General features: G+C 39.5%; 1 protein-coding gene across 4 annotated transcripts in view; it reads right to left on the bottom strand.

The window, feature by feature from the left end:
* rptor (regulatory associated protein of MTOR, complex 1) overlaps positions 1–26297 on the bottom strand; it is a 182232-nt gene that overhangs the window by 84176 nt on the left and 71759 nt on the right. For all 4 annotated transcript variants that reach the window (XM_040145423.1, XM_040145425.1, XM_040145427.1 and 1 more), the window contains exons 7-8: positions 23628–23803; positions 4946–5005 (exon numbers count right to left, since the gene is read on the bottom strand). In XM_040145423.1, the coding sequence (XP_040001357.1) occupies positions 4946–5005; positions 23628–23803 (236 nt within the window). The remainder of the gene's footprint in view (positions 1–4945; positions 5006–23627; positions 23804–26297) is intronic.

Genomic DNA, 26297 nt, shown 5'->3' with positions numbered 1-26297 from the left:
TTAAGTTGATTAACTTAAATGATTGTTATGATATGAGATATATATATATATATATATATATATAAATATATGATATATATGATAACTGGGAGAATGTTGATTGATAACAGTAGCCTGGTATCAATTTTGAAAACTGTCGATGATAAATAGCTGTACTAACTTATTTCGATGACTGGTGAAAGTTTACACTAAAGGAAAAAAAATATCAGAAACTTCCATAAAAACTCACTATGTGAGCTCCATGTGACCCACTGTGTAACTCTTGTGTTCCTCTGTGTTACAAAGCCTTTAACGTAATCACATGACAACTTTTGAAAAGCTACAATGCAGTGCTGCAGGTTACCCGGTTTACGCTGTGTAGGACAATAAAAACAGGCATGTGTGAAACTCAGTGAATGAAACCTCATGTACTGTAGCTGTCTCCGTTGTTACCAATGTTGGGGGACCAGTTTATGCCATGGATACTTATGGGGAAGAAATATAAGTACTTTTTTACACCTAGTGTCCAACACCCCATCCTCAGATGGATCAAGAACCAATCTGAGTATGTGTGGCTACAAGATATTAAACAAGAGCAGGGTCAGGAAGTCCTCTGTAAAAGGGATAAGTTGTTGCTCTTATCTACAGTAGAGAGCTAAATCTCTACTACCTCAGGGGTTGCTGCTTTGTAGCTGACTCTTCTCTCTGACGTCTATGTGGAGCCAGGGCATAAAGCATTTCCTTAAGGGATCAACAAAGTATCTCCTTTGTAGTATAAATGCTGAAGTGCCATTAAAGCAATACGATTCCTTCAGTGAGAATGGAGTCTGACCAAAGAGCCTCGCCGGTGAGTGGAGCACAGCTGGGTTTCGGACAGTGTCAGATACCGACGAGGAAGGTTGGCCAAGGGGGGGGAGGCTCACCGTGCAAGACTCAGATGGAGGCTGTGAATAGGGTTCAACCCACGACACTTGTGTCAGCCCCATGTGAGATGAAAGAGAAGGGATGAGTGCATGTGAAAGAGACAGTATGTGCAACAGAATGTGAGGGAAATAGTGAGATAGTGTAGCTTGAGAGAGATCAAGTGTATTGTAAGTAGCTAAAATCCACATACGCTCAGCGTCGTGATGCTCTATCTAAAAGGCTATTGGGATACAATTCGGCCAGAAGGTGTGTTGGATGTATGTGGGAAGCAGACGCAGAAGGGTGCACAGATGGAACAGAGAAAAAGGAATCATCAAATTAATAAACAACAGCACACAACTACTCAAATCTGACATTATGTTGAATCCATTTTACAACTAATGTGTGTAATTTTTCAAGGGTGATCAGTGTCGACACGTGGTTTCCAACTGTATGTGAACTTTCGAGGTCAAGCCCAGTGAGTGGTCAGTGAGTGTAATGCCAGTTAGCTGGTTGCTCGTGCTCATGCCCACATGTGTACTAAGGACACAGCAAAATGATGTCAAAGGAAAAAAGCTGCTTTGAATACGATTTTAGACCCATGACTCAAGACTCACTTTAAAGCCTCAACAAAATCGAGCTGCCCTGAATCTCTCTCTGTTGAAGCCTCTAAAGAAAAGCAGCCTGGTTTGGTTTTGGTGGTGTTGTTGCTAGGATACCGCAAAGTCAGCTGATGTATTACTGTGCGACTTGTGCCGCAGTAGCTACGGCTAGGTTATAATGAATTGCTTCTGGATTACATTATTTAGCATTTATACATCTTGTGTTATTCTTAAGCTACATCAATAGATTATTTCTCCACGTACGAGCAGCAGAACAAGCTATAAACACAACAGTGATATTGATGTAATTTTATAAAGCAGTCATTGTGACATGACAGAGCCACTTCGGCTTTCATCTCAGTTGTGTTTTTGTCCATCTGATAAATTTTAAGTCCAAAATTCAGTCTGCTATAACTCTTTTTTGTTCCTCACCATATCCCAAGAGAAATATCTGTCTCTTTGGCTGCTATGTGCTACACTATGTTCAACAGCAAGTCGCTAACGCTGTCTGTCTGCCATTTAATGGAAGGTAGTGGTACAGTGGATTTATCGGAGCTCTGTCGCTGAGAAAAGCTGCCTGCTGCCACTTGAAACAAGGTTAAGGTTTCCCTGTGGAGTTTCCAAAGTGAGTGACACAATACACATTCCAGCCAATGGTTTCTGACTTGTCCACTGACTTACAGGTGGTGGTAACACTTACAAGATATGCGGCAATGTGCCAGAAAAGGCAGCAAAGAAGAAGTAGCAAGTAAACATGGATGTAACCAATGCTGGATTTAAAATTCTTAGAGAAATTGGTTTTGCTCATGTTTTATGAGGAAGGAAATGCATTTAACACATTTGTATGAGCTCAAGGTTACACAATGCATTTTGGTAAGTAACACTGAATGTAAACATAACATTTGTTTATTTACAAGAAAACTCCACAGTGCACCTTTAATGAGAGCAGTGCTTGTGGCCTAGAGAACCAAAACAATGAATGGAAAGAGGTTTAAAAGCTACGTAGTATAAGCAACATTTCTCACACTATACATAGACATTTGATTGTTACAAAAAAAAGAGGATTAATACTGCTTTAATGCAATCAGAATTTAATCATTATAGTAATTACTGTCAGCTTTTGGTCGAAAAAACTGCTGTTTCTGTGATATTTCCTGTTTTGATCAAGCATCCCTTGAAAAATGTTTAACTTTGGTCAGACTGCTGGCCCAGCATCATAGAGCAGAGAGGTGAGACAGCAAATGAGTTTAGTGCCATTTTTCTTTTATGAGCTCTGCAACTATCCATTATTTAACTCTGAGAGACATAAGCTGAGTCAACGTTTAGCCCTCTGTACAACACTTTGGACATGCAATGAACCAAAACAGCAACTTAAGCATAAGGGATCCCAAAAACCCCCACTGATCAAAAACGGAAAAACCCTTCTCCAGTCATATTCAGGGTTGCTGAAACATCAAGACTGAGAGGAAAGGCCTTTCTGTGCCATTAATATGACTTTTCTCTTAACAAATAATTTTTACATTTTAATTAATTAGATTTTTTAGTTCCCCCTTTTTTTTAACACATTTATAACTAACTAACTAACTAAATTATGGAGACTTCTAATCTTACAATTTATTTTTTTCCCATGTGTAGTCCCACCCTTATTATTTCCATGCTTGCACATCAATTCAAGGTCATGTCTCTCGTGAATTTGATATTTTTCAATATTGGTTAGAACTCACAAAATTTCAAATCCCATTTCAGCAGAGCACTTGGACTAAAACACTAAAGGTCAGCATTTTCATGCTGTGAGAACTCCTTCTCTTAACCTTACTGTCGCTGTTGCTATTAGTATACAATCCTGGTGTGTATATGTCTGAAGCAGACAGCTAACACAAAGAGCAGAGCACAGGACTTTCTCAAACATAGCTGAACAGCCTGTGTATGATTGGGTAACCCTGCAGCCTGAAGGGGTTTTTTCTTTGAAGGGTAGGAAAGTTAAACTGATTTTGTTTCTGCTAGTCGTGGCTGTACATATTGAAAGGTCGTTCAATGGATCAAACCCACAGTATAGTGGAATTGTACTTTAGCTTCTTTAGCATGTGTTGCTTTAGAGTTGACTTCATTCAAGCCCCACAATTGATTGGCTAGTGACTGTGGCTTTATATGTGGATCACAGTTTGTTTGCCTTTGATTGAAACTATTTTGAGTTTCATTTTGAGGTAGCAAACTGAATCAGAAACCATTGTTAAACTATCCCGTCTTTGATGTTTCTGTTCAGGGTTTTACACATGTCTAACAGAAGAATGAGATTAGGCGAAAATGCTTTTCTCCGGCACCGTCTCTGACGTAAGCCAGTGTGGCATTTGTGGGTGCTAAAACTCTCCTTAAAGCAACTGGGTCATAAATTACTTTTCCCTTCCCCACAGAAGCCCATTCATTATTCCTTTTAGGAACCGGATAAAAGATGAAGAGGAAATGAGAACTTGAGCATGAATGGAGAGCTTCAGTGTTGCCAGACCCACCGACTGATGTTGGTGTGGTTGAGAAGACAGAATGTAGGAAGAGTGAAAGACAAATGAAAAAAAGGGCTTATTTCTTCAAAGGTGTGTGTCATCACTCTAGTGGTTTTCCATCCTGTCTTGGGAGTTACTCGGCAGTAGCTTTAAGTACAGTACTAGGGCATTTCCTGTGTACTTACTGTGTCTCTGCACAAAACCTCAGCCAAAAACTAATTAAAGTCGAGTGGAAGATACAGATGTGCAGGCACTGTGTGTGCTCTTGTGTGTGTACAACCTGTGTCTGGCTGTCTGTGACAGGCTGAAATCATAGGTTAGACATGTCAAGAAAACAATTGTTCACTTTTAGAAAAGAGACAGCGGAAAGTAACAAATATCATTAAAAGACTGCTGAGACACTCTTCAACTTCAAAACCTCAAAGTGCTCTTCCAACAAGATGTTTTGTTATTTTTTTTTGAGATGTAAGAGTCTGCTTTTAAGTTACTTACTTCTTAAACCAAGTGTCCTCAACCAACTTAGTTACTCTCCCCTGCACATAACAGGAAAAAAAAAAAAGAAAAGCCACCCCTGATTGTTCTGTGAAACTACTAAAACTTTGGATATGACATCCATATTGAGCACTAATATCAATCTTGAGAGTGTGTGCCTAAGAGCAAGACATGTTCTTCGCTAAGCCGCTTGGCACCCGGAGGTTTATTGAAGAAATGTGGAGCTTTAAATCTGCCAAACTACTGCCGCTTTGGCTGTGAGGGGAAACAAAGGCAGAGAATTATACCTGCAGGATGGAAAACAACACACAGGGGGCTGACAGTAAGGAGAAAAGAGCAAAAGAGACAGACAAAAACACAGACAGGGAAAGACAGATGTGAGGAAAACAGGATAACTGCACCCTTCTGAGAGAGAGAGACAGGAAGAAGCAGAGAGTTGCTTTTTTTGGATGGCTGTGGAGTGCCACTTACTTCTCAATGAGGTCTAACGTCACCCCTGGCACCAACTTGGCACTCTTCTGCATACAGAACCTGTTGGAAAAAAAACAGTCAGGGAAAAGTTGCAGATAAGGGTTGGAAGGAAAACAAGAAGTGCTCACAGACTAGACAAAGCAATAAAAACGTTTGGCCTCTACAGTACAAATTTTATGACCAACGAGAGAGACAATCAACAGATAAAACACTCAAATGAAAAACGAAGGCTTCAATGATTACAACCACTGAGCACTTTGACAAGTGTATTTTGGCTGAGTTCCAGTCAAAGGGGAGGGGGCAGGCAGCAGGAAACAGAGTCATATTTCTCAAACGTCTGGTACGGGGGTTATTGTTAAGTGTACGTGGTTAGCTCTGACAGGTCGGGCCAGCTGTAAGTCACAGCAGGTCGGCATTGAGAGCCCCGACAGACACACAGTTCTGCAGTGAGCTCAGAGCGAGTCATCAAACACCTGGAGGAGAGCAGGTTTGTGTGTGTGCGTGTGTGTAAAAAGCAGTCACACATCAATTGTAGGGAAAATTAAATGACAGAAGGCTTAAGCAAACAGTTTACACATGCAGCAGACATGAAGCAACATTGGCATTCATTTGGAGTCATGTTTCTGGCCACCTGTTGAATGTGACATTATGATATTCACTCTCCTTTTAACTGTGCTTTGGGGGGTTGTTGAACCTGAACAAAATATGTGCAGGGAGTAAAAATAACAATGTAATAAGTAAAAACTGTGAAAAGAGTGATTGCAATGAGTTTAGTGAAGCATCAGTTGGACATTTAGCTAACCCATCATTTTAAAGTTCCGAGACATTTAGTCATAATTGTAAGTTCTGACATGGTTCAGACTGTGAAAATGACACATGCTGCCAGGACTTAAATATGACAAAGATATCTAATTAAATGAAGTTAGTGTAAAAATATAAAATGATTTAATCAAACTGATCTCTCACAAAATTACAGTGTAAGAATAAAATCACATGGTCAGGGCTACTCTGTCTTTTACACTTTTTCTGTGCTTAAAATTCAACCTGTCATCTACGATGGCTTATCGAGTATTAGTGATTCCATTTTTTCCACCAACGCTTGAAGCTGCCATCATGCCTGGAAGCAAATTTAGATTTCAAAATGATAGAAGTCATGAATGGATTGGGAATTTGTATCCAGCAACTGATCCACCCTGACTGTGACGTAAGCTATGGCACTTGAATTCAAAGGTTCTTCTTGCTGCTGGAGAATAATGAGATCCCACATGGCAGCAGTGTGACTTACTGTCTCTGTAAAGAACAGCACGGGCACTGAGTGTGCCTGACACTCATGAATCAAAGAGGATGAAGAATGCAACCGGGACAACTTGTTCTAAAGTCTTAATGATCAGAAACTTATTGAATGCAAGCCACGATGCAAAAAATCTGCATTGGTATGTGCCAGAGCTTTGCTGTTTGTCATAAAAACAGGTACATCATTGTCTTCCCCAATGCAACACAATCCTAAATCACTCTACATTCACATTTGAATTTCAGTTGAACCACAGATTAAATATTTTGTTTATGTTTTTGTCTGTTTGCTGCAAAAGGGAAATGGTGAATCCCCAGACATAAGCAGAGATGATTAACTAAAAATGGAGTCTGGCAGAAACCGACAGATGGGCCAAGGTAAACAGAGCACAGTCATAGTAGGAGGTTGCATCAGGGAGAGATTGTTTCCGCCCAATCCCTGTGCAGAGAGATGTAAGATCCCTTAGGCATGGAAGATGGGAGAAGGGAGAGATTAGAAAGGAAAAAGGAGAGGAAATGAGAGGACTTGACAGTATTCTGTCAAATCAGTATCTATAGTAATTTTGATCCATAACATGCCTTAGAAAAAGCCATGTGTGTCCTCTCAACTGATCAAAAACAGACTATAACATTCTCACCATGCACTGAGATCAGAAGAAAGTCATTCTGCTTTTGCTTATAATTATAGTATATTGTTGATTTTTTCTTATACGAAAACTATGAATCCACAAAAGTAAGTGAATATGCTTACTGCTTAGCAATGAGACAAGAACCCAAAGGAAATAATTAAAGACAAACTGAAATTATTGTTAATTTTATTCAGAAATCAGCATTTATAATCTTGGTGTATATTTTGATTTGGTTTACTAAATTGGTCAAAACTGTAATTACTAAAAAGAAGAAATTTAAGTTGTATTCCTATTTCTGCTGTGATAGTACCCCTTACATTAGTGTTCTCTAGGGGCTGTGAATTTTGGTTCCGACCGACAATGTCAGTACTGTAATGTAATTGATCAAATATCTGTGTGGTCGGGGGCTAAAAAATAGGTCATAATGTCACTTCAGTTCCAACGATCTTATGTTGTTAGTCCTTTTTGCTGTTAGCCCATGTGTGATTTGAGCAATCTGTATGTTGATCTGTGACCCCACCTGGACTCTCACTGACAGTGTTGAGGTTACAGATTACCTGATGTGGTGAGTTTTTACCGTCTGGTTATTTGCTGTCACAACAAATGGACCCATGAAAGAGAGAGACCTTTCAGTACAGTAGCTCACTACTCCGGACTCAAGACATGTGTGTGAGAGCTGCCAATGACTCAGCAGGTGCTGCAATAACCTCAACTAAAAGTAACATCTAGTGGGAATCAATGCCTAAGTTAGCAAGCGGAAAGTGGAAGCTAGTTAGCCTAGCTTGCTAGCTTCCACTGTCCGAGTGAAATACAATCTAAAGTCTTATAACGACATTCATAGGATCTACAAGGCTATGACATTCTGTAGTAGGTAGTATACCACAGAAACTGACTTTTCATATAGAGCAGGTATAGACCGTGCTCTTTATAGTTATATTTACAGAGACCCATGAGGGGCTCCAAGAGAATGAGTGTGTGTGTGTGTGTGTGTGTGTGTGTGTGTGTGTGTGTGTGTGTGTGTGTGTGTGTGTTTGGGGGGGCAGGAGGAAGGAAAGAGAAAATAGCACAACACAGGTACCACATAACTAATAATAAAACTAATAATAATAGGGTGAATAATAATACTAATAAAACTAAATATAATAATAGCTGATAATCATAATAATTGAAGCAGTGGGTGTTGAGCATGATCATGGGGGCAGTAGGTTGTTTGCACTCACAATATGTCTGAATCCAGTTCTATCCCATTGAAAAATGTGTTGGCTAGTTTGTGATACTAAGATGTAAGCAGATGTAATTGATGTATAAAAGAAGTATAAATATATGGTACAGCTAGCAGCTGAACGTTACCCCTGTGACTACAGCATAGCAAAGCCTTGTGTAGCTCATTGCTTTCAGCCCAGCAGCTCTGCTCTGCAGTGACGATCTATCCAAATCATTAAAATTCCTAAAAAATAATGGATGTTGGGAAAGGATGTACGTTTGTCTTTGCCAATCACAGCCTCAAATGAGGTTCAGCTGTTCAATAGTTGAACAAAGCAGCAATGCACGTGTGCATGTTTGAATTCATAGAACACAAAAAGTTCCAGAAAAAAACAGACTGTACGTCACTCGCTTCATGGTTTGAATGAGTGCCATGGGGTTAGTGGAGAGAGCTTTAACCAAGGCTTGTACTGTATCTTTTCAGATCTTTCGTTACTCTGGTCTCACCTAAAACCCGCCGGTCTTTGTTAAGTATCTGCTGAATGTGGTTGAGCGGGATGACAGATTAAATCTAGAATCTGCGAATTACAGGTGCATTCACACTAACACCATCCAAAAGAAAAACATCACATCAGGGATAGTGCAAAGGGTAGAGACTCAAAGTAGGCCACTGTCAAACAAACAATAATTCATCTAAGTCATGCCAAGCTTGGAAAATAATTCTAAAAAGCATCCGTCAGCCAGGGATGATGAGGGCACTTTACTTTAGGTTTTATTCAGGAATATTTCCTACTGAGGAAACTAGATTTGGCCCAGTAGCAGGGTTACCATACGTAGAGCAGGTAATATTGAAGAGATGGGATCATACACTTGCCAAAGAGTCGGATCAGCTTGCTTTGGATTCCAAAGAGATTCATCGCTGCTGCTTGCTTCTGCCCTAAAGGGCTGAATTGTGGAATAACTCTCAGATCTGCCGGGTAGTAATGCTACAGTTTCCTCCTAAATAATTTTTCTGCTCTTCATAATGGCCACGTTTGGCTCGTTAACAAGACTAAGTCCATGTCAGAAGTCCCACCCTTGGTCACTCATTGACTACACCTGACAGTGTATTATAGACACTCAATAGTTTACTGTTGGTGAGTAAAGTGTAATTTCAGTAAAATCTGAGTCATCATCATTTTTCAGTTTAAAGGGTTGCATGACAGTTAATTTTTGCATCTACAGTTAGGTACATAAGTATTTGGACAGTGACACAATTTTTGTAATTTTGCCTCTGTACACAACCACAATTTCAGCTTTCAACTTTAACTCAAGGGGTTTAACAAAAATATTGCATTAATTGTTTAGGAATTAAAGCTATTTTTATACATAGTCCCTCTATTTTCAGATGCTCAAAACTAATTGGACAAACCAACATCACCAAATGCTAAGTTCTTCCGTTGAGATGCTTTGCCAGGCCTTTACTGGAGCTGTCTTCACTTGCTGCTTGTCTATAGGTCTTTTTGCCCTCAGGTTTGTCTTCAGGAAGTGAAAAGCATGCTCAACTGGGTTGAGGTGAGTTGACTGACTAGGCCATTGAATAATATTCCATCTGTACTGTGAGGCACCGTCCTATCAGTTTTGCATAATTTGGCTGAATCTGAGCAGAAAGTATAGCCCTATACACCCTATACACACACAGAATTAATTCTGCTCTTTCTATCAGGAGTCACTTCATCAATAAACACCAGTGACCCAGTTCCATTGGCAGCCATATATGCCCATACCATAACACTGCCTCCACAATGTTTGACAGATGATGTGGTATCCCTTTGGATCATGAGCTTTTCCTTTCCTTCTCCATACTCTTCTCTTCCCATCATTCTGGTACACGTTAATCTTGGTTTCATCTGTCTAAAGACTCTTGTTCCAGAACTGGGCAGAATTTTTTAGATGTTTTCTAAAAAGTCTAATCTGGCCTTTCTGTTCTTGAGTGTTACCAGTGGTTTGCACCTTGTGGTAAACCCTCTGTATTTACATTCATGAAGGCGTCTCTTGATTGTAGACTTTTATAATGATGCGTCTATTTCCTCAAGAGTGTTCATGACCTTGCTAGATGCTGTGAAGGGGTTTTTCCTCATCAAGGAAAGAATTCTGCGATCATCCATTTTAGTTGTTTTCTGTGGTCTTCCAGGCCTTTTGGTGTTGCTGAGCTCACCAGTGTATTCCTTCATTTTAAGAACGTACCAAATTGTTGATTGGGCCACTCCTACAGTTTCTGCCACCTGTCTGATAGGTTTCTTTTGTTTTTTCAGCCTAATGATGGCCTCATTCACTTGCATCGACACCTCTTTGGACCGCATATTGAGAGTTCCCATGAACAGCTAGCACAAGCAAATTCAACACTTGGAATCAAGAGGCCACACTTGGCCATGAAACTGATTGTCAGTGAATTGTCCAATTACTTTTGAGCCTCTGAAAATAACAGACTTTGTGTGACAAGACTAGGTAAAACCTAGTATATCGGTGGACCATCCTTTATCTGTTTCCTTCTCTCGTTCTCTCTGTGCTCACATATACAGTATTTTAATACAACCAAATTCCCAATAAAGCTGTTTTCATTTACATGTATTTCTATTTTTGTTGTCAGACAACAGTACAAGTATGAAATAGTGACTGTAACGCAGCCCATTAAGACTACATGTTAATCAGCAATCACTTCCAAGCTGTTTCCAAACTGCTCCGCTGCACTGCTAAAATCCTGATTTTATAACTGTGATATCGTCTGATAAAATCACCACACACATAAGCTAAATACAACAGCTGAGCTGTGATGTCGGCTATATTTACTTGTAAAATTATCACTCAGAGAGAAAGTTAGAAGCTCATTCACATCTATGCAGCTGCTCTGGGGTCAATTGAATGAGATATGAGATGTGCCTGCGGAGGGAAAGCCCAACCTCGCGCTCATGTGACAATACTGGTGAATCTCTTCTATGGAAAGCAGCTAAAGTTCATCCAAAAAGTCACAGATTTGTCGCTAGGTGCCTTTGTGAAAGGTCACTAAAGGGGGTGTGAAAAGTCAGTAAATCTACTGACAAAGGCGCTAAGTTGGCAATACTGCCAGTAAACACCCCCCTGATGATGTAATAAAAACAGTTTGTGCCAATTAATTTTAAAGAGCAATGGCCAATGGGGAAACTTCAACACTCCGGGCAACCAGTGGTGTAACTTCGGCACTCAGTCACGCGGCATTCAGCTGAAAGATGGTGTAACCTCACTCACTCCCTTCTTCAATCAGTGACATTTGCGCTCATAGGGCTGGCCTTACTGTTGTAGTCCAGCCAAAAAAGGCTAATTCTGGAAGGGTTAATGCTGTTTTTTGTTAAACCCCTTGAATTAAAGCTGAAAGTCTATACTTTAATCAAATCTTGATGGCTTTGTTTCAAACTGTCCAAATACTTATGTACTTAACTGTATAAAATGCAACACATTTCATGGTGGAATTGTTAGCAATATTTTCCATCGCAGGAATTTTTGAGGACACAATATGGTGCATAAAATTCACACTAAGAATTGGGACTTTCATATAAAATACTGGAATGTAAATACAGTGCATATTGCAGCAGAGACGGAGTGATTTCAGGCATAGTGAACGAGTCCACAGCCATGCCGCCGGCTATGTACAAGTGTACTTGGGCACAGCTGTGCTTTGAGCTAAACGCTAAGATCAGCAGGCTAACATGCTTACATGCTCATGGCTGGATGAAGTTATGGGATAACCAAAGTTATTTTACTTCATCCTAAGGAAACATGAATGTCTGTACCATATTCCAGTGGCCATGTAGACAATTCTGACCTAATGATGGCCAAAGAGAAAAAAATCAGGGGATCACCTGACCGTGAATGTCAGGGGATCAGTGTCATGGTGAAGTTTAGACCAAAATGGTAGACTGATCAACCAACTAATTTTACCATCCTTAGAGCCACGGTGCGAGGAAAATGTGGAAAATAGAGTTAATCTTTTTGATAGCTCTCTCGAAGAAAATAACTGCTACACTAGAATGTGTGGAATAAGTTACGTCTTGGGGTAAAAGACAAGAAAAAACAAGAAGAAGGGGGATTAGAAACCAAAACACAGCAGATAAACGATTCCCAGAAGGACAGCAGAAGTGAGTTCAGGCATACACTGTATGTACTCTATCATAAAATATGGCAAAACTCCCCAGTAACTGTTGTCGAAGTCAAGTTTGTTGTTATGACATCTAATATGAGTGGTTGCCGAACTTTGGGATGCACCAACAGCTATGGCTGGTGAACTAAATGTTCCTGCGATGTCGAGAATACAGATAAACTGACAGAAGTACAGTAGGGCTGGAGGCAAGAGATGATGACGAAAATGAGGGATTATTACGAACAGAGAGCAAGGTGGCCAAACTTTAATTGGACTGGTGAAAAAGAGAGAGCAAGTGTGTGTATGCTGAGAGAAGTGGGTAAGAGTGGGCTTGTACATATTAAACTTTGAGGAGGGAAATTAAGTGGATCTTGTGTGAGGGAACTACTATGCTGCTCCCAGGGTGGGAGGTGGAGGGGGAGCGGGTGGAGCAGAGTGTCTCCTCTTGTTCCCACAGGGCCGGATCTACAGCTCATTACTCTTTCAATCAGCCTTCCTGTCCCAAGTCACCGTCTCTATCAGTCATGTGCTGTAAGGGCTGCTAGGTGATATCAAATCTAATCTGCTCTGTCACTGACCTACAATATACATGAGCTTTATCACACTTTGCACTGTATATTGTTGAAAACCAAGGTACTTGTAAATATGAGAAATACAGTTTATTTGCGTATTTCGTGATCAAGAAGAGACATGGTTCTTATTGTTCACTCCTTTTTCACATCTGTTATCTTGTTAACATAATAATTAACAGTAGCTACAACACAGCAATTAGCACTATCATCATATATTGCATATTTAGGTTTCAGTCTAAGGCAGATTTATGTATTCTCCCTGACTGTAGAACATCTGCATGTCATTGAGGTGGCCTTGGGACCCTGTGGTTTCAACTCCAAACTGCTGTTTTAAAACCTAATGAGGAATAGTTTGAACATTGGTATCTCTAAAACAATCTCCGAATTTGTCTTCTTAAAGCAATACTCCACCAGAAATCTTTTTAGCATCAAACACTCACACCTGTTAATAATTCATCCAGATTTTTCTAACCCAGGTTCTCATTTGCTACATATTTGCTTGTTCTTATGTGACGCTCTCTGCATTTTACTGCTTCATCCTCTTTTAGCATATAGGGGCTCTTCTCTCCCTTTGTGAATGACTCCTTGATATTTGCCTCTTCCCTAAAATCCCTAAAAAACCTGCAATGGTTTTTTAGGGATTCTTCCACCTAACTGAAGGTCTAAGGAAAGAGGGTTTCATTTTGAGACAAACTTGTCATTTGGGGATCTATAAATAAAATGGACTTGAAGAGACTTGACTGGAATGCAGAGCAGTTACAACGTTTTTCAAAAGTGACCCAAAGCCATACCAAAAAACAGAACAACCAGTGTGATAACATATTAAACTAACTACAGAAGCTTTTCCCTTGTTCTTCAGGGTCGTTCAGTTGCATGCTCTTGGCACTGCGGCTCTACCAGATGCTGAGTATTTAGTGTTTAACTGGCATAGCGATGATTGTTAGGAACATACAGTAAGTACATATGTATTTGGACAGTGACCCAATTTTTGTAATTTTGCCTCTGTACACCACCCCAATGGATTTGAAACAAAGCCATCAAGATGTGACTGAAGTGAAGACTTTCAGCTTTAATTCAAGGGTTTAAAAAAAATATCGCATAGGAATTACAGCCATTTTCATACATAGTCCCTCCATTTTCAGAGGTTCAAAAGTATTTGGACAAACCGAAAATTATAAATGTATGGATTATTTTTAAAGCTTCCATGCAAATCCTTTGAAGTCAACAACTGCCTGAAGTCTGGAACCCATTGACATCACCAAATGTTGAGTTTCCTCTCTTGAGATGCTTCTCCAGGCCTTTACTGTAACCACCTTCAGATGTTACTTGTTTGTGGGTCTTTCTGCCCTCAGGTTTGTCTTCAGGAAGTGAAAAGCATGCTCAATTGATTTGAGGTCAGGTGAGTGACTTGGCAATTGAAGAATATTCCATTTCTCTGCTTTGAGAAGCTCTTGGGTTGCTTTTGCAGTATGTTTTGGGTCATTATCCATCTCTACAGTGAAGCACCATCCTATCAGTTTTGCAGCATTTTGCTGAATCTGAGCAGATAGTATAGACCTATACACTTCAGAATTCATCCTGCTGATGATTCTGTGATCAGGAGTCACATCATCAATAAACACCAGTGACCCAGTTCCATTGGCAGTCATTCATGCCTATACCATAATAATTGCTTCTACCCTGTTTGACAGATGATGTGGTATGATTTGGATCGTGAGCTGTTCCTTTCCTTCTCCAAACTCTTCTATTCCCATCATTCTGGTACAAATTAATCTTGGTTTCATCTGTCTAAAGAATCTGACTCCAGAACTTGGCAGACTTTTTTAGATGTTTTCTGGCAAAGTCTAATCTAGCCTTTCTGTTCCTGAGTGTTACCAGTGGTTTGCACCTTGTGGTAAACCCTCTGTATTTATATTCATGAAGGCATCTCTTGATTGTAGACTTTTACAATGATGCGTCTACTTCCTCGAGAGTGTTCTTGACCTGGCTAGATGTTGTGAAGGGGTTTTTTCCTCATCAAGGAAAGACCATCCACTTTAGTTGTGTTGCGCTCACCAATGTATTCCTTCTTTTTAAGAATGAGCCAGATTTTTGATTTGGCCACTCCTAAGGATTCTGCCATCTGTTTGATAGGTTTGTCTTGTTTTTTTAAGCCCAATGAAAGCCTCCATAACTTGCGTCAACACCTCTTTGGATGTATATTGAGAGTTCACATGTATAGCTACCAAATGCAAATTCAACACTTGGAAACAACTCCAAACCTTTTATCTGCTTAATTTGTCATGAAATAACGGGGGAACAGAACACTCCTGGGCGAGAAAATGATTGTCAGTCAATTGTCCAATTACCTTTGAATCTCTGAAAATGGAGGGACTATGTATAAAAATGGCTGTAATTCCTAAACCGTTGCGATATTTTTGTTAAAAAATCAGCAATGTGGCCAGCGATTCAGAGGCATGGAGCTAAAACATTGGAAATGGACAAAAATGCAAAATTTTCAAAGCTACTGTTCAATCCTACAATCGGTGAGTATTCTTTTAATGTTGCATAGCAAAATTCTGGCAGTTGATGAGCACAATACAATGTCTTCACTTCAAAATGTTAATGGTCTATATGTGTAAAATCCATTTTATAGTAGAATATATGTGAAAAAGACTGTGAGAAGAGAAAGATATTTGTATTTCAACTGCCTCTTACCACATTTCTCATTGTTACATAAGCTCATTACAAGCTGCTCATTAAGTGGTATTGGGATCCTAAGCTGCAGTAGAACTACCCTTGTTTCAAAGCAACATTTCAAATGATGATACATTATGATTTATGTGCTTTTTTTGATCATTAATAAGTCAAATGTGAAGATGGATATGCGCCTGCCTGATTAGCATAGAATCATGCTTCATTACTGCTTTCATTTCAACTTTAACATCAAAGCGTATCGCCAGTGGTTTACTGGACATATTATGATAATTGAAAGAAATTTCCTGAATATACAGGGATGCTGACCTTGCCTTTAGCAGAATTCACTTAAAATGGAAATCCACCCTAAAGAATTCACGTTACTTCCTACACCATCGCACCTTTAAATTTTTAATTTCTGAATTTTAACAAGTTTCTGTTTCAGCTGAAAAGCACAGAGACAGACCATAGCTATGATGTCACCCAGAGACAAATCCTGGAGCGTCTCTGACAGTGAATAATAAAACAACTGCTGAGCCTATAACAGCAGCCATGGTGATTTTTCAGAGATAGAAGCACATTTTCTGAATCATAGCTGTAAGCCTGACATTCAAACTTAACTCATCTGGATATACAGTAAAAAGCAGATATCACCTGATGACATCATTATTTTTGGTAGATTTAACGGAATATGTTCTGGTTATTTAACAAGGTAGAAATTCATTGGCTTCATCCTGAGGGAACTTTGTATTAAATATTTATACATACGGGTGGGTGATTTTGGAGATTTAAGTAACAAAAAACACAAAATTTCAGTACAGAGAAGCCAAAAGTATGTTTTTCTGTAATTTAGAAACTATCTCTATTACATAGCTTTTCCACCTGAGAACACTGAAAAGGTTTATTTCTCAACTGTAAAATGTCCTGCCCACTGAATCTCCACAGTTCCCTTTTAATCAAATCAAGGTGTTCTTGTAAAAAATAATAATCACCCCAGATGGGGATGTTTTGTTCTCTTGTTGCTCATTCTATAGAGCATCATGGATGCTTCAAAATTTCTATTTTTTTTTGTAATTTTGCTTTAGCATAAAGATTTTGCTTTTCAAAACTTCTGACCCAACTTTCCTCGATCCGAACAAAAACCTATGAATAATAATGAGAGTCATCTTAAAGAGAAATTGTCCGTTATAAGAGATCACAGGCATGGCCAAATTAACCTGTTAGAGACCCTGGGGCAAAAGTTTACTGTTGAGCCCCCAATTATGCCGTACGTACCTCCCTATGTTCAGTGTATATATACCCTCTGGCCTCCAAGTTCTTGTTAAGGACAGTGCACTCTGTATGCTACAAATGGCAGCTTCATTATTTACCTATACTAAGGTGGGGAAATATATCAATGTAATAGGATTTTTTTTGTTTTTGTGCAGTTGTAAAATGTTTGAAAAAAAGAAAAAGGAAAAAAAAAAAATCAAGCCCAACTAGTACTACTATTCTGAACATTTAGATTTGACACAGGACCCCTTTAAACCCCTTGAGGCAAATTTGTGACTTGTGATATTGGGCTATATAAATAAAATTTGACTTCACTTGACTTTACCCTTCTATAATATAGGGACACAAAATTAGTAAATAATGCAGGATCCACCTCAGTTGATATTGTACTTAAGTGATGCAAAATAAACTGGCAGTTAATCTGATTACCTAATCTGACTGATATGCACTGAACCTGGGACTTTTAAAGACACCAGGGGTCTTCGGTCTTGGGGCAGTTTCCCTCTCTGCCCTATTTGTAATCCAGCCTTGACCATTTTTTGTGAGAGCTACAAGATAATACAATGATTATATTAGGCCAGATAAATAATTTAGCCAATAACGTATTATCAACATTTGACCTCTGATTATCATGAGATGCACAAACTGTTCTAGCAACTGGAACCAGCAGTGTAAGCCTTCCTCTTGATTAGACTGCAGAACATTTTTAAACTTGCTCAAAAAATATGGTGTGACGTCAGCAAACAGTCAAGCCTTTAGAACAGGACAGAGTTTTACTGTATATATGATGGGGTTTTCTGAGGTAAACCTGGTGCTCGCTTCAAATCGATTTAGGTCTCCAGAAACTAGTCAGCTAAGGCATACGAGTGTTATGTAACAGTTTCCTCTTTAGTTCACCCTACATCAAGAAACATGATGGGTGTGTGAAAATTTTTACATGTAATTTACATTTCAGTTATTAAAGCCAAGGCTCCAGAATAAGAACAGTGTGTCTGTGGGGGTGTGTGTTAAGGCTATAAATACCAACAGTGAATGCTTAATTTTCCTCATTCCACCTATTAAAGCTGCAAACGAGAGGACAGAGACGCAGCCATGTTTTTTTATGTGTATGTCAGTGCGTGTGTGCGTGTGTTCCAAGATGCGGTCACATGGGCCCTCGCTGCTGCATTTCCAATAAAATCTCGTCTGCATTCCTGCTCTTGAAGGTGCACATATTGTTTAAAGCACATATATGAGGTTAATAATGAGATACTACTTGAGCTCACCCTTGTAACTGTTAGAGTTGAGCAGCAAGGGTAAAAGACTTACATGTACAGATCATCATCGGCATTAACAGCATTTATGCACTACCTGTATAAGTGCCTGCATGATTATTCACATACATGCAGGAAAAAACAGCACCCTAGGGGCAGGGTTAGCATGTGTAATGCTGGTGGTATTGGTGCAATATTGAAGAGACAGGCACTTGCTGAGGAGTTGGCTCAGCCTGCTTTGCATTCCACAGAGATACACTGCTGCTGCCTTCGTCTTCCCTAAAGGGCTGAATTGCAGAGGTGATGCACCCTCACATCTCCTAGATAAATTTCCCCTTGATAATCTTTCTATTCTTCCTGAGAGGTCAAATTTGGTAATTTAACAAGACTTTACAACCATGCCACTTGCTCTAGGAGGCTGTGCTTGGTGCCAGCACTGTGGTGCTTTGATCTAAATGCTAATTGAAGTGTGATAACACGTTAAACTGATGACGTCAGGTAACATGCTGATGTTTAGCGGGTAATGTTACCATGGCTGCTATATTATAACTTTTCCTGATTATAACTAATCAAAATGTGCACCTAAGACTAGCGGGATTGTCATTAGTTTTGCGCATATCTAGTAATAAACCAAAATATTGGAGAAATTCTTGAATTAAACTATAAAGCATCACCAGACTGATTATAATTCATCCTGCGGAGAACATGAACGTCTGTACCAAATTTCATTGCGATACCTGTAGTTGTCAAGACATTTCACTTTGACCCAAAAATGTCAACCTGCTGGTGACGCTAAAGTAAAAGTCAGGGGATCTCCAAAGTTATTACAGTACATCGTCTGGGAATCATAAAAATCATGATTTGCAGTCCAAACAGGACTGTCACCTTTCACTGAAATTTAGAACATTCCGTCCGAACATTGAAAAAAACTAACTATTATATGATAATGATTGCAACAAATTCAAAATTAACAGTGTACTTCAGCAGGGGATGTTTGTTCAATGCATTATGATCAATTGCATGTCCTCTTTTTGGTAAATGAGGCAATTGCACACATTCATATGGCATCAATACTCGATACTAACTTGGCTTTTTCTCTCTCCCGTAGTTTTGTGCTTTCTCGTCTCTCTCCTCTCTCTTCCTGTCGCTTTCTGCAGGTATTTCTGCCCCTGGTGCTGCAGAGTCTGGATCTGTGACTGCAAACCACCTACAGCCCCCATGCTCCTGCTCAACACCCACTGATTCAAATACTATTATTATCAACTATTATTAAATTTAGTTTTAGTAGTATTATTATTCACCCTATTATTATGATTATTAGTGCTATTATTAGTCTCATTATTACTACACATCTTTATGTTATAAACCTACTGTGCTATGATTTGGCGCTATAAATAAAACTGAATTGAAATTGAATTGAATTGTTGTTCTTGTTCGTTAACTAGCTTGTTGGGCTGAACAGATAACCTTAACACCATACCATTTGAGAAGTAGTGCAGAAGCATTTTGGACATTATAGATGGAATAAATCATGAATAAAAGTAAGGCTATTTGCGCCTTTTTAAAGATGCAGCTGCATTATGACAACGATTATGCTACATGGGTTGTGTTTACAATAATTCAAACTCATTGTTATTTCTTATTCATTCAAAGGTGATTTTTTATACAGTTGAGGTGAAAGGTCTAGTACCAAATTTTGTCCCAAACCAACTAGTTAGTAGGTATGGCAGTAATGCACTGGATAGTCAAAAACTTTCACCTGCTTGCAAGATGAAGTTAGGCAATACATCCAATAGTTGTTGAGATATTTCACTCTGGATTTAAGTGGTCAAACCAACTGACTGACCTACCAACAGATCGACTGTCATTGCCATCACTAGAGCCTAACCTTTAGCATGGGTAGAGTTTGACACGTAGCCTGAGCTTTTACTCAGTTGTTTCTCCTTCCTGTTCCCCCACAAACCGCTGATGCCATCCCACTGCCTCCCCCTCTATTTTCAGATGCTCAACTACTCCATCCCTCCCCATCCATAGCAGCAGTGGGGGAATCCCTTGAAGATGGCGTTCCATCGGTAATGATTTTCTGCTCAGCTGAACAACGGAAGGTACACATGCACTCACTCTGCCTGGCACTCCCCTTTTCCTTCTCTTTCTCTCTCTCTGTAAACCCCATCATTCATCCCTCAATGCATCTCATTAAACTTTTAAAACAAAGGTATGCCAGCACATCAGTGAATCCCTCCATCCGCCCACTCTAACCTTGCCAAACTACACCCCATCTCTTCCTCATTTTCTCCCTATTTCTTAGTCTGGGGCTGTGTGGAATTAAGGAGAAGACAGCTCAGTATGCATTTATTTAGAAAATAATAACCGAACAGGAAAGACAGTTACTAACTATATGAAGAACAGGAGGAGGGAAGAACGGGTGAGAGGGAGCTGCATCACGTATGGAGAGTTGTGAAGAGTTGCATGTCTGTCACAGTGCAAGCTGGAGAGCAGGCTGATGGAGATGCAGCCCAAAGCTGGCATGTTTACTCTGGTAGGGAGGTTTTCCAGCATTGGGACTTTTCTCCATCAAGTTGTTATTCTCTACCAAACCTGGCAGGAGGACACTGAACGCCAGATGACACCATGTCTGGAATTAGTAATGTCCCTCCAAGCAGCACATGCTTCCTCCTCCTTGAAGGAATTGAGTTTAAAGCAGGCGTGTGGTCATTGTGGCCACAAGTGACAATTATGGGACAATGGTAAATTCTAAAACATAGTGTAACAGTGGCATTAGTAGAGAAGAATCAATAAGTCTGCAAACTGACTCAGTAATGTCACTTACACAGCAACTAACAACAACAAAGTTAGCTAACACTGGCCACCGTAAGCTACTGGTCATACCAGACCAAATAAAGTTGTAGCAGCAAAACCCCTGACTGTATTGAATTAAGTAAGGGTGTATTTTTTTGCTTATAAATTCAACTTTTTATTATGAAGAGGAATACATTATTTCTTCTTTCAAAAGTCCCATGTTTGTGCTTTAATTTACACTTTTATAGAAGTTTTCAGAGGAAAGACTGAACACCAAAAATGAATAATTATTAATACATTTTTTCCCTGTGGAATCTGTATTTATTTAATCATATTTTTACTTTCCAAGTGTAAATAAAGGTTGACTGAGTAAATGAATGAATTAATAATTATTCTTCTGAAGCTCATTTATGAATTTATGAGCTTATCAAACTGAACTGAGCTAGGTGAGGGAATTTCATATATAATGCATATATAATACATGAATGAATTTCCCGTGGTTCATTACTGACCAACAAGTTATATTCATTAATACAGACCACTGAAGGTTGACCTCACTGAGTCCTTAATAGAAAGGATCAGTCCCAACTTTCCCCTGCAAGTCACAACATTGATTTTTGGAGGCAGAGTCTATTGTAAGGAATGGTTCAGGCAATATTATCCAGCAGGCTTTTAGCAACTTGTTCTCAGAAATGGGATGATGGTAAGGAATATCATATTGAGGAATATTAACATAACACTGACATACCACCGAGACCTCATTATGCTGAAGGTCACGGTGGTATGTGGACTTAAAGCGGAGGAAGATAAACAAAACTCTTCATGTATGGCAGAGAGGAAACTTTCTGCTATCTGCGGGACGCCTTGTGAAGGCAACCTGTCATTCTCACTTACACACTTTTAAAAAAGTTATCTGCCCCTCTCAAATTTTTAGCTGAAAATTTGTGAGATCATCCTTGTTACTTTTAATGTGTTCAAAGTTTATTCAGTCATTAAAATGCAAAGAAACATGCAAGTAAGTAATGATTTATAGCACCAAAGGGAGTTAGTACACTGCATGTGTAGGGCGGAGGATGAGGTGCTCATCTGCTTTTACTGAACGTCACATAGCAGGAAATCTCTTTAAACCCAGTCAGTGATAATTGTGTTGGTGGTGTCTTTCTCACATTTTAACTCTTTACTTTTACTCAGTAGGGCTAACTTACAATAAATATTTTGCTTTGTCATAGTAGGATTAAAACATGTGTTACTATAGTAAAATTAATGATGACTTCGTTTTATTCAGGCGTTCCAGTAAGCCATGACAGTGTGAAAGTGAGCCAGCATGCCCAATAACAGGACCCTGAAACAAATGGAATTCAGCCATCATTAATTTTATTTCTATACTGTGACACGTCAAACTATCTCCCATGAAAAGGGCTTATAGAACACAACTTCATGAAACAAAGTCTGACTGCTCGTGGCCCTTGTCTTCTTGGACTTCCATGGTGCCAGCATCTCCAGATCTCAACAAAGTGAGAAAAATGATATAAAACTGATAATAATGGCCAAAACTACAAAAGTAAGGTGTTATTAAACGTTCATTCAATTACAGAAGTTTGTAATAGACAGAAAACTCAATGGCGATCTACTGTGGTTGGCAAGCTAACCTCTAACACGCCAGGCAGGCGGGAATATGGTAGCAGCATTCAGCCACAAAAAATCTCCAAGCTAGCGGGATTTCTGTCAGTAAATATTAGCTAACTGTCAACGAAATGTAGGTTAGCAAGCTAGCCAGCCTGGTCAATAACTGGACAATAAGTTCACAGTTTATGCAAGACACGTATTTAAAAAAATTATTTCGCTGTTATAAATAGTGGCGTGACCAGGCCTTCCTGTGTATTCAGACAGGAAAATTAATTAAAAAAAAAAAAAAATTTATTTAACCAAAATGTACCAAATTCTTAATGCAGCAGTGTTTAAAGTTGTCTTACCACAAGCAGCCATACAAGAAGTTAACACCCCACATAGAGATGTACAGGCACAGTAAATGTGTATGTAGAATTTGAATGAAATATCTATGTATGTGTGTGTTTTGTGTTGACAGGAGATCGGAGGTGATGCAACCACCTTTGCCTGGGTGTGCAACCCCCACATGCTCAGTGTGCCCCACACACAGCTGAATGGCTGATGCAACTCATGTGTTCTTGCGGTTTAGCTTGAAGCTCCGTTGGTATAGTCTTCTCAATGATGCATCATGGTGCATTTACACTCATTTTGCCTGAATGTCTATCACCTGTTTTACTGAAGCGAGCACTGCAGGGATCGTCATCCCTGCATCGCTGTGGATGATGCCGGTTTACATTTCTCATCATAGCTGAATACTGAGCAGGGTCGGAGCAGAGAGGAATATTTGCTCTCTGCTCAGGAAACATCATCGTGTCCTCAGAGTGTCCAAGCAGTGATCCAACCTGCTGCTAACAAGCTTTACAAATGAATGACTAACACACCATCATCTGCTTGGTCATAGGAAAAATATCTGTTCCTTTATACGACTATTACAGAAAAATAGATTTAATTAAAACCTCATATTAATTAGAACAACCTTGAAACAGTCCTTTGTGGAATGTTTGTGCTGATATTTGATTAAAGTCTGTTTGGGTTCATTAATTAACCGTTTACGGTTAGGTGACAAAAAATCCAGACTACCTCATTGCTTCAGAGCGAATTTAGCACATACTCTGAATGTACCATGTGGAACACATATTTAAGCGCTCCTCGACGTTTCATACTTTTAATGTGTAGTAAGAAGCTGTGTGCTGGGAAACAGAAAGAAAAGAAAGAGAGAGACGTTACCATCGGAGGGCAATCTTGATGGGCGTGGTGAGGCAGGAAGTGAAGAGGTCAGCGGGGAGGTCGGGGTTCATGGGCAGCAGTTCACTGGCCTCACAGGCTGCCAGCTGGATGCAGTTCTTCATGGAGGGTGGCAGGGGCATCTGGGCGAGCGGGTGGCTTGGATTGATGGCTGCCACCTGAACGGAAACAACATGACGGTGTTCGTTTACATTCATTCAGTGACCACCTAAGCCACATCCAAAAATATATTAACATAAATAGAATTTGGCATGTGATCACAGTGCTCCATCCTCTTTGTTAAAAAGTACTGTTTGCTTGCAAATATTCAATCAGGAGATGGTTTTAAGCTATAAAAGAAGCCGGAAGTGATCTCAGTAGCAATCTGGGTTTCAGACCCAAAACACTGAATTATTTTTACAGCTCCACAGCCTGACCTATTGTCTGGGGAAATGAATGACAGAGGGACAGAGACAAACAGGAAGCTGGGTGACAGACATCTTGACTTTAAACAGGTGAAAGAGTGGCTAGAGTTTATGTGTGTCAGAGGACAAAGCAGACACAGACATAGAGAGCATCTCTTTGTGACAGCCCCATTTGTTGACACACATTTGTCGAAAAAAACAGGTTTGAGCAAAGTTGCTGGCAGAGTTTTACCTTGAAGGTGCTGACAACTTGGTGATTTTTCCAAGTTTGCACGGGTATTACAGTGACTAGAAATTTAATTTTAGTATTGTGACAAAGGCAAAAACCTGGTATTCTGGCAGTACTTGAAGGAGTTAAAGTTTAGACACAGCAACAGAAGCGAGGTGAGAGGTCGACAGAAGCAGACAGGATGATGAACTTGAGCTGGAGACCAGATAAGACATGAAATGAAAGGTCGGAGACAGGCTAAAGAGCAGCAGCTCCAGAATGATACCAAAAGATATGGAGTGAAGAAGGGTGGTGAAAATACAAGAAAAGAAATTATGAAATCTGCGATATCTCGATACTTGAAGTAAAAACAAGTAGAAAACTAATCTATAGTCCAAGTGTGACGTTGTGCAAATGTTAAGCAATGGCAACAGGTGAAGGCATTAGCACCTCGTTCCAGCCTACACAAGCCTGTCCTAACTGTTGTCATTATTGTTGCAAGCTGTTTGTGCTTGAGATTTGGAAAAAATATGAGTGAGCTAATTCTCATTTAAATGTATTGTAGTTATTATCAGCTGAACCTCGTCCATCGTGGAGCTACTTTTATAATCTTCATGAGCTACTGCATTGTGTTTACCACATTAAAATTAAAACATGGAGTTGGGGAAAAAATAAATCTCACTAAAAACCAAAACAAACTGAGTTCAACTTATTACTTTGTTATGAACAGCATGAGACCAGACATAAAAGTCCTTTTTTAATTTTGTTTTCCCTCTGTTGCATACAAACTGGAGGGAAATTTGATTGCCAAAGGAACATATGAGAGCTTTTTCCAAGTTTGCTACCTTGTGCTTCCAGGTAAAACATTACAATTGAAGCACTGCCTGAGACATTTTGAGAATGTAATGATAATGTGATAGTTTATTGATCCCAGTGAGGAAATGTTCATCTTCCTTGCCCCCTTTGCAGTTGGTCTTCAGTGGTAAACAATGCTCTTGTCTATTCTATTCTGGGATAGCTCAGTCAATACATGCAAACGTGAAAAATGGAGGAGGCTTTCATATGATGTCAAACTTTAATTAGATTTGGAGCTCTTGACTATTTATGTGCTCATTGTGCTGTTGTACTGTTGATTTGTTTGCAGGGAGTTCAGTATGGTTTCTCTCTTTTGCTAAATAGCCTTTAATGAGCTGTGGGTCTTAATGGAGGCAGCAATCCAAGGCTTCTCTTTATCATTGCTGAATGCTAGGCTTTATTTCTTTCATTCTGCAGCCCTGCCTAAATTTAGTAAGAAATTAGGGAGGGAGATTATATTATTCTCACTATCATTTTTTTACCTCTCTTCTGCAAGACTCAAGCCTTTTGGAATAACGAAGGCAAGCTGCATCTTGGTGTTGATCATTTTAAATTGGCTTTATTTTCATTCATTTTTTCACTCCTGCAAAATAATTTTTATTCATAACAGTGCCGACATTTCTGCACCTGAAGATGTCCATGATTTGGGAAACAAGACATTGCTGGTGTCAGGAGCTGTGGAGAGCGTTGATGAAAATCAGATTACAGCCTTGCTCTTCTTTCAGGGTTGTATTACTGGCCTAACGCCACAATAAACTGCCTATGGACAAAAGATGCAAATGACTACACAACTTAACATCACACTTGTTTCACATCACATCACACTTGTTTCCAAATCATATGATTGCTTTATGATTATCTTCCGTCAGTCACTATCAGGTGAGAGCTGTGGGGGGGGAAAGAGAGTCCTGCTGGTCACACACTAGGCTCAAGTTAGTTGATAATCAGTAGCCGGACCCATTTTACCATATAGAGTCATAGTCAGAGTTTCAGTTTATCGTCTTGCCTGTTTTTGTACATGTGATGTTTGGAGCAGTCATGGTTGGTTCATCGTCTGCTTACTTGACAACCCTCCCGTTAGGGAACCACAGTATCAGAAGAAGAACTAGACAGAATGTGTGTCCAATAATTTGGGGTAATATTTGGATTTTACTGATTTGAATATAATTCCACTTATGGCTTTAA

This window comes from Xiphias gladius, chromosome 15, assembly GCF_016859285.1.
Source record: "Xiphias gladius isolate SHS-SW01 ecotype Sanya breed wild chromosome 15, ASM1685928v1, whole genome shotgun sequence".
Taxonomy (NCBI): Eukaryota; Metazoa; Chordata; class Actinopteri; order Istiophoriformes; family Xiphiidae; genus Xiphias; species Xiphias gladius.
Note: the sequence above shows the minus strand (reverse complement) of the source record. Positions and strands in the feature narration are given on the sequence as shown.